Raw genomic sequence first — 9884 nt, forward strand, 5'->3', positions numbered from 1 at the left:
CGACAGTTTTATTTAAAGCATACAATGAAAAATAACAACATGCTGTTATTCTTCTTAATGACAACTGCTGCACTACAAATTTTAATTTTTAAGTAGTAACATTCTCACATTACACTTACAGATTGCTTTCTGTTGAAATATGTTCCCTTGTGTTATTACAGTCCATCCTTAAAGTGTATAATTAGAAAACCTATCTGTATAAGCAGTATGTCTAACACTTATAAGCTAGGGAAATGCTTTACAAAATAAGTTATATTTGTAACTTTTCTTGTTGACAAAAAAACTGCCAAAGCAGCAACTAGTGTAACATCCAGTGTATCTAAATGTGTGTGTTCCCATTCTTACCAACAGAAATCAACTATGTATTCCCCATAAGTTTACTTAATCCCTGTATTTTTATTGCAAACTTATTTTTCATCGAGACAACAATGAACTTATACTAGTCTTTTGCATGGCAAAACTCATCTGGTATTAACTGAATCTCTCACGCAAGCTATATAGAATTGTATGTATTTTCCTTTATTCTTTTCATAACTTCTGGGAACAGAGCTCTGAGCAATGTCACACTTGCAAATGAGCACCAGCAACTCATTTTTCACCCTTTTTTTCCAGCAGCCATTCCAGAATGTGTCCTTTTCTTTATTGTGGCCACCAGCGATGAGAGTTTTTGAATTAGATTCACAGGTGAGCTTTTATGTAGCGTTCTCATCTGTGCATCATCTTTGGTGCCCTGTGAGTCACTCAGTTATGGATAAGAAAAGAGAAAATAAAAGGGACAAGAGATCCTCCTCTTGCATGGAGGAGTCAAAGTACAAATCTGTGCATTACAGTGTTTTTGATTACTTATACAAAGTAAGTCTTCAACAAAAGGATGAGAAGATTCATTGCAAAAAGGCCGAGGGACTATTGGCTTCAACTGCATTCTCTAAGCGTTTGGATTTAGACTTTGAAAAAAATCTCCCACCTTTGGTAAACCTGGGTTAAAATTGATTGAAAATTCAATTCAATTGAGAATTCAAGTTACAGGCAACTGAAAATTGAGCCTTGCTTTTCATAAGAAAGGCTGACCCATCTCAGTTACAGAACATAAGCAAAGCTGCTTATGAAAAGGTATGTGTGGAAATATGTACTTCTATACAGCACATATTTGTTGAATATCCTTGAGAACTGGGAACAAAACATTAGTCTACTGACTGTTCTAAGGGGCTCCATCTTCCCCTTTCTACTACCTGGGGCCTCTTGCGTCTCCCATCCTGTGTGTTACCCAAAACCCCTTGGAGCATACATAGGATTTAAAGACCAGCTATTCCCAAAGAAATAATCCTTATAGGGAAATCTAGTCTCAAAAAAATTTTTTGTGCCTGCATGGTAAGTAGGTAGTTGAATGGTGATATTGAGTATCAGTCTAATACCTTCATGTTGGCTTTCATTAGACATTGATGTTTCTCTACCCATGGATTTAGTTCTTGTATTTTAATTTTCCAAATAAAACCTAATAAAGATAACTGTATATAGGAGAAATCTCACTGAATTCAAGAAGGTAAACATGCTCATACAACTGTTAGTATGACTGTTGGGTTTGCAACTAGAATTACCAAACCCAGCTGCTACTAGGGAAACACTGGCACTAAAGCCAGCATGGGCTTGGAAAGAGTTAAAACTGTAAGATCAACTAATCTAGGTTTCAGGATAATACAAAACATGGTCTCAGTCAGTCATTTCATCCATCATGTACTTTTTCCTGCAAGATTTGCCATTGAAAAATCTCAACACGAAACACTTTTCAACACCTCATAGCTTTGGTTGATGCTAATATTGTGTTTCCCTCTTTGACCAGCTAGAAGTTGGCATTTAAGCTTACTGGACTATTGATTGAGCCACAGATGATCTTGCGTTTAACATCAGGAACAGATTAAACGATCATGATCTCATCTTGATTAAGAACTCAGCATAACATCTTTCTTTCAGCATAACTTTCCAACAGTAAGTTCCTCCCTCACAACCTCGTAACACACTCTCCCATGCATCTACACAAGCATGAATAAACAAGAAAACAAAACATCATCAAACTGTTTCACTCACAGACTGAAGAAAGCTTATTTTTAGATTTGAATTCCTTGGAAGTGCAGATGTTGCCAACTATAAAATGCATGGGCATAAAGACTTCAAAGATAACAGCATATATGATGATTATTTTTTTTTACTATGACTATAGTATTAAAGAAATCCCTGTAGTGTTTTAACAATCTGCATCTCATACATTTGGAAGCCCTCTGCTCTACTTAATATTACCATATACAGTACTTCCGAAACTGCATTTTAAAATTTCTTTTTGAGATATACAATAGTTCAAGTTCAACTGAGATGTTGTTATTAAACATCTAGAGACTGAAAATACAGTACCGGACAATGAAAGAACACTGTCCCATAAAACAGAACATACAAACCATTTTTCACAGTTCTAACAAAATGAGATTGTACATAAAAACGTCACAAATAGCTCAGTACATTGGTATGATCAAAATAATATTAAATCCAGCTGATATTGTCACATATGAAGGGCCAAATCCTGGCTCAATGTGCAGCTGAAGCCTAAACAGATGCTTAAAGAAAATAACACAAAGCCAACCTGAAGTGCTATACCGATAACAATACCATTTGTTAATCTACTTAAGATTTTTGGCTGAAGTACATACCCAATTTGTTCTACAGAAGGAACGCATGGCCAGTGGTACTTGGCTCCTGTCCTAGGACACATCTTTATGGATTTGTTGTGGCCAAGGGCAGTGGAGGCTGAGAAGCAGTCTTCCTTCTGGGTATGACAGTTTTGGCAGGCATCTCTATCTACTGTACTGCCAGAATTTGGCCAAGAGTTCGAAATCCTGTACATCTTACTTAGCAGTCTCATTGAGATCAACGGAACTTGTCTGTGAGTAAGATGAAAAGGATTTGGCCTCCATAATTTTTAACCCTTTAAGTAGTAGGAGAGTAGTTTCATTGCACATAGCCCATCATTCACAAATATCTTTCTACTCGAAAACAGAAGATGGTTGTTGACATACAGGAAGTGCTTGCTTACAAAGAGGAAAGCCTGCAGCATGGCATTTTGGAACTGAATTCCTAAAGGGAAAAAGAGATGCTTACATATGACAATTTCATCCAATAACTGTCTGAGACCAAAATAATTGTTTCTTCAGTTCTTTAATACCATCCTATGGGTACCTTAGAAACACTAAAGAAGTGGAATATGTATACAGTTAGAACTGGATGAGTGTATGTGTGTCTCCATTGGACTGGATGGATAAGAAACTTCATCTAATACTATTAAAATTTCACAAAAAAATATTGGAGCAGATGTTTTTTTCAAAGAGCTTCCTAAATACTTCCGTATGGGACACACGGTCATGACTTCGGGAAAAAAGAAATTTTGCTCTGATGCATGAGAATCTTTTGGTGACTTGGAATGGGCAAGAACAGCATTCTCGTATTTGAAACAAAGTAATCTTACTCTGTTACACAATTCCATGTTTGTTCTGTGATTGTGGATTTGAATTATTATTCATTTGAATTAAACAGCATAGAGCATAACTGTATGCTAACTAAATTAATCAAAACTATATGGCACTGCTACTATGACCAAAAGGCATTGCAATACAGTATTCTAATAACATGTAGCACTCAAAAATAGAATTTGGAATTTTAAAATTGTATATCCAGGATTCAGACATGAAGTCTAAGTTAGAACTGGAAAACAGAACAAAGTGCCGTGGAGTTTAATCCCAAGCAACAGAGTGAATTACTTCACCTTTAATACTGTGTCATTCTCATGCTGATGCTCAATATGTAGCTGCAACAAAGCTATCAAAGAGCAGAGCATGAGTCCTGAAAATGCTTGTCTCTATAGCATCTGCACTTACAGACAATTTTACAGTGTTCCCCTTTTGCAAATGAGATAAAAATTTGGCTGCCTTATAAGCATTGCTGAAAGCACGCCTTCTCCTAGGCACGGGGGCCTGGAGGTGTCAATGATAATCTGAGGAAACTGCATGTGAAGCCTCTATGAATTGGTTGAGGTGAGTGAACTTCTGCCCTTTTGGTTATATTAAATCATTTCAGTTCCTTGTATTGCTCCCTTCCTTCCCAAACAGAAGGATGTAGACATTTTGTGCTGACAGCAGTCTTCCGGTATCACATTCTCAGGGGACATATCCCTTTGGCTAAGGGAACAATATTAGGTTTTATGCTTAATTTCCCCACTGAATGCAGGAATTAGGAAAAAAAGTTCTTGGAAGGTAATTTAATTTGAGCAAAGACTTCACTCTACTCACTGGGAAAACTTCAGACTTCAACAGGCACAGCATTAGTCTAGGCTTTGGTAAAATGTGAATAAAAGCTGCATAACTAGAGCTGTAACGAAGTCTGCTAAAGGAGATACATAATGGTATGCCCAGGAAAAGGTTACTTGGGGTGATGTCGTGCCTGTACCTTGTAAGAAAGGTGTTAAGGTACCTCTTTGTTCCTGTTAAGGAAAGTCTCTTTGGTTTCATCCAGTTTTTCCACAATCCACTGTTTTCCACACATATATCTTATTCTTAAAGGCAGACCCTGAGTCCTTATTTAATTTTTACTCCTCAGTCCACAGGTTATTTGCAAGAATAATACTGAGTAAGAGAGACGCTCTGTGCATCTTCTCCACACTCGGACACCATTAGCCCTTGGTGCCTCCTGGCCTGAATTCTTCTTCCAGGTTTTGCCCCTGCTGTGGCAGCTCCTAGCTCCTTGCATTAGTGAAGACCTTCCCAGATGAGAAGATAACCCAGAGGTACATTCCTACACAGACGGGAAGAGCAGGAACAGGAGAAGACATACTGACTGGCCTTCAGGCCTTCTACCTGGAATGACAGGAGAGTCTCCCTGGCGTAAGGAGGAGGATGGGGCGGTGGTCTGCTCCTTGGTGTACGCATGGAGATCAGGAGAGCAATGTGGCATGCAAGGTAGCCCTTGGGGCTGGCCCATAGCACTTACAGGAGCTAAAGTATTTTGTGAATTTGGGTCTTGAAAGTCATGTCACAGCATTAAATAGGAGAATTGAAGGGTTTCATGGCAGAAGATAGGGCTCTCTTTCTAACTTCTGAAGGAGAAAATGTTTTGAGACATTTTCTGTGAATACCACTGCCCCAAAAGGAAAGTATGCACATGCTATATACTCTATTTTTAAGGTCTGGGATTTTTCTTTGCCTTCTGTTTGTCAAAGTAGAAAATGCTTAGAAAAGAACAAAACTGATCAATTTTATGATGACATAGCACATTTCTGATGTATGTTGGGATTTATTACTAGAAATATTTGACTTTCATTTTGGGTTCTGAAAGCATTTAAACCTCAGTATTGAAAATGCCTCACCACGATCTTCTGAAGCAAGTTTATCTCTGTTTTACAGGTAAGGAAACCAAGGCACAAAGAAATTAAATTATTTGCCACAGTGAATTGGTAGCAAATTCAAGAAGATGACATTCTGCAGTTATGGGTTAACTCTCTCTTCCTGCTAAGAAAATTTGTTTTATCCCTGATGTCCTGTTTCATGCCACCTGTATTAAAGATGATGAAAACTGGCCAATTTGCAGTATTAAAACTGTTGCAAAGCCAATGATACTTTCCATATAAGCACAAAAATGCTACTTAAAGGGTTAAACATACTGCTGTGCTGGTAAACATTCTTACTTCTTACTGGTTAGACCCATATTTAAATACTGACTGGGACAGAAGAGACTGAGCTGGCCCTGGACTCCCTTGTCTTGGTGTTGGGCATGGATATCGTACAACACGATATGCCCACAGTGGCCTCAGGCAGCTCATCTTCCTCTGTCCATTCATTGAGATCCGGGTTATAGCACTGAATGCACTTCTTATATTTTTTCTCTATTTCATTCCAGCCACCCACTAAGTAAATTTTCCCATTAAGGGTGGATGCACCAGCCGTACTAACTCCAGTTTGAAGTGGCGCCACGTAATTCCATTGCCCTGTGTAAGGACTGTAACACTCCACGGGGAGAACATCCACCCTTTCGGCTCGCCCCCCCAGCTGAGACCCACCCATGACATAGACCCTCTCCAGGAGGGACACTGCACAGTGCCACCCCCTTGGGGTGCTGAGGCTGGACTTATCCTGCCAGCTATCTTTGCTGGGGTCATACATGCACACTGAGCGAGAGTAAGCGTTATTGATGTAACCTCCTGTCACCAGGATCCGACCGTCCACCAGCGCACTGGCATGGCAGCACCTGGGCACCTCCAAGGGTGCCTTCATCTGCCACTGATTAGTTGCAGGCACATAGCATTCAACCGAGGAGAGGCACCCCTCAGAGTTGCGACCACCCACTGCAAAAAGCAGGCCATTGAACACATTCAGGCTAAAGTGGGTGCGCCGCTGATTCATGTTTGCCAGGTGAATCCAGGTGTTGAAACGAGGATCATATCTGAAAGCATTAAAAAAAGAGGGTAACTGTCTCACATACTGCCCTGCTAAATTCTACTGTCTCTGTCCCACTACTGCTGCAGGTGCAAAGTTGCTAAAATTTTAGTTATTTAGCCCATTAGAAGTCGGTGGAATGAAACTGGTATTCCTGGTTAAATTTTCAAATAAATTTAGTTTTTGACTGGAGAAAGAACTGTTTGTATAATTCAAACCTGGTATTATTTCAGTGAAGTAAATCTGACTCTTCTGTAATTTGATTTTGTACAATAACCTCATTAGAACATTGGGAAGAGATACTTTCAACACATAATAGAAATGTTAGAAGTTTTTTTGCAATTTACACCTACAGAAAATATGTCAATTTCCTCAAAGAGTTTTAAAAAAATTAGGTGGTGATTTATACTTGCATCTTTTTAGTACTTTTCAAATAGTAAGGATTCTTTCCCTGCCACTCATGAAGTAAGATTTATGTAGAAAGAACATCTTTGCTTTCTAACACCATTCCTATCTGAAATAACATTCTCTGTGCTTGACATTTAAATGAGCAATTTTGAAGCAGGAAATAGCAAATTACGACTCCTGAAGGAGTTGAGTGAGGTACATTAGTAGGCCCACACATTTCTCCTGTTGCATGCTGAGTGGGCCAGGGAATCACAGGAGAAAAAGAATATGGGAAGTAAATACTAATTGTTAGCTGTCATTCAGCATCGTCATCTGCAGCTCTGAAAGCAAGTCCATAGACATACTGATGTGACTTGACATACTTGAGGTTAATGGCAGGACAAGAAGCAGAACTCATTCAGTCATGGACCATGAGGATTCCCCCACCTCTTCGCCACGACCAGTTCCTTGCAAGAACATAAGGCATAGCTTAAAGGCAGGTCAGGAGAGCAACAACATAATCTCCTTTATGTAGTACATTTTTCTGACAAAGTACATTACACAATAAAATCATCTAGAGAACGTTCCACATTCATTAACTTTGTATGTTGGTTGATGTCCTCAGGAGAGGTTATCTGAATGTTCCTTCTGGGAGCAGACAAGGAAGCATTGGTAGGGCTGTGGCTGTGTTCTGCCATTGCATGTGCATAGTCTGTTAGTAGATAAAAAGCTGAGTTGTCTCACCTCCAACCTTTGCTTCAAGCTATTGTGTGCTGTCAGCTTTTAAGCTGGACTATTCGGAAACTAGTACCACCCATCTGACTATTGCAGGTTAGCCTACGCATTCTTCTGACCTTGCTATCAGCAGTGCATTCCTTGGATGACTATAGATAGGAACTGCAATATTTCAGAAGCGAGGTATTATTTGGAGTACACTGTAGAAGATAAATATAGACTTCAAGAGCCACTGATATTGTTTCTAAGCTCTTGATAAATATAAAAGGTAAAGGGTATGAAATACAGTGTAAAAGCTGTTGAAAATATAGTGGATGGTGCGTAGCAAGTCAAGATTATAATACCTAAAAGGTGTTTTTCAGAACTTTCTGTAAGGCATCAGAGGCTCTTCAAATTTTAAAAGTCTCACTTTGTCTGATTTGGTGCATTTTATTGGTACCTTAGAACATCCCAAAACTTCCTATTTATGTTCCTATTTCTGTCCTCCACTCAAAGTAAGTTTTCTTGGTTTTCCTCACTTCTCATTGTGCATGTGTAACTGTGGTGAAGTTCTGGCATAACTTCAGTTGCATATTTCTGTTCATTCAAACTTTAATATAGAATAGCATCCATACCTCCCCCACCCTGTCCCCTTTCTGTTTATCTGAGTGGTTCATGCTGCATGTCACAAACCAGCTTTGTCTATCCGCCTGCATTGTGTGGAACAGATCTCTCCATCCCTTTTAAATAAATGACGTTACCTGCAGAAATTGCTGACTGCATGCTTGGCTTGGTTCCTGGCATCATTCTGGTCTTCCCCACCAGCGACATAGAGAAATCCATCCATCACCGTGACACACTGGTTAAAACTTTTAGCAGGCATTTCACTCAGCTTCTTCCATCCGCTTTCAGGATCTCTGTATAAGATGTCTCTGCTAAGAGACTTTTCGGTTAGAGCAGGACGTCCCCCAACAGTGACTAAGACTCTGAAACCTCCACGGATTCTTGTTCTTCTGGACTGAAGTGTGTTCTGGTGATAGGGAAGCAAATGATAGTTCATGGCATCCACCAGGAGCTTATGGCATTCTGCATCTTGCATCATTCTTGGCACAGTTTGAACATAATTGACAAGGTCTTGGGCTGAGATGGTACCAAAACGGATGTTACTTAAGAGATCGGCAGCAAATTTTACTCTTTTTTGGTCAAATTCCAGCCATTTTATTGCAATCTGGAATGCAAGAATTTCAGAAGGCAACTGCAAGTCATCATCTGCAAGAAGTTCATTAATCTGATCAAAAGTAAGTTTCAAGAACTGATCTGTTTCTGAAAATTCAATGAAGTTGTCTCTAATAAATTTGTGTGCTGCTTCCTTGGTTTTTTTTAGTCCGTATGTTTCTGCAATATTGGCAATGTACATACAGTTCTCAACACTGATTTCTTGGATTAGAAAATCACAGCACATCTTTACAAGGGTGTGAATCTGTAGATAAATTGCTGTGGAAATAATACTACCTATTGTATAAAGTGAGAGAGTAAGTTTTCCAGTGTAAGCATAGGTGATAACAGTAGCTAGACCCAATGGGGATACATCGTTGAGGTCTACTCTTTGAGTGGATGGATCTTTCTGTAAGATACTGTGAAAGTAGTCACTGCATGAAGCCATCACCACCTTATGAACACTGAAGGATTTGGTTTTGGTACTGATAGTCAAGTCACAAAGAAAATTTTCTTGTCTCATTCTGCTTAGACCTTCCAAGAGATTTGGGCTATACGATGGGTCAGAAACTTCAGATGAGATGCAGCTGAAACCATTTCCTCCATCTAAGAGTCCATTCAAGCCATTTAGTTTGCTGAGGGGGCCATCTTCCACAATGATCGTCATTTCATTGATATCTGCTTTGTTCTTTTTCACATTCTTCTTCTTAGGGGCCATGACTGCAATGAAATATTACAGCCAAGAGTTTGCTAAAAATAAAATTAAAACATTTAGAGCTACACTGCAGTTGTGAAATTTAATAGCTATGTGATTATGCAACAAACCTAATCTTTGTCTCTCTCTCTATATATGCCACAAAACCAAAACACACAGGAAAATCTATCTTTCTAAGAACTATTATATTGTCCTAGATTGTAGTGTGGCTGCTGATTAATACCAACCAATACTCAAACTGTGAAAATTATATCTACAAGTAATTATTATTTTTTTTTAAATAGCAAGGTCATAAATTCACATTCACCAATTATCACCACACTGAAAGAGTTAAATTCTCTAAATGAGTTTGCCAGAATATAAAATCTGGTAAATATATACTTAAA

At 38.9% G+C, this 9884-nt stretch overlaps 1 protein-coding gene across 1 annotated transcript; it reads right to left on the bottom strand.

The window, feature by feature from the left end:
* Positions 1-2428: 2428 nt before the first annotated feature.
* On the bottom strand, positions 2429-9523 carry KLHL31 (kelch like family member 31). The gene is made up of 2 exons (XM_037393184.1): positions 8330-9523; positions 2429-6474 (listed from the first exon to the last, which is right to left on the bottom strand). Exons 1-2 carry the CDS (start codon positions 9499-9501, stop codon positions 5742-5744), a joined length of 1905 nt encoding a protein of 634 aa, XP_037249081.1. The 5' UTR covers positions 9502-9523; the 3' UTR covers positions 2429-5741.
* Positions 9524-9884: the final 361 nt, after the last annotated feature.

The sequence above is a fragment of the Falco rusticolus genome, chromosome 6, assembly GCF_015220075.1.
Source record: "Falco rusticolus isolate bFalRus1 chromosome 6, bFalRus1.pri, whole genome shotgun sequence".
Classification (NCBI taxonomy): Eukaryota; Metazoa; Chordata; class Aves; order Falconiformes; family Falconidae; genus Falco; species Falco rusticolus.

Excerpts from the sequence above, each read along its gene's own strand:
- KLHL31 (XM_037393184.1), bottom strand. The coding sequence starts at position 9,501 with ATGGCCCCTAAGAAGAAGAATGTGAAAAAGAACAAAGCAGATATCAAT. Across the intron at positions 6,475-8,329 it reads GCAGTCAGCAATTTCTGCAG|ATATGATCCTCGTTTCAACA; the intron begins GTAACGTCATTT and ends TAATGCTTTCAG.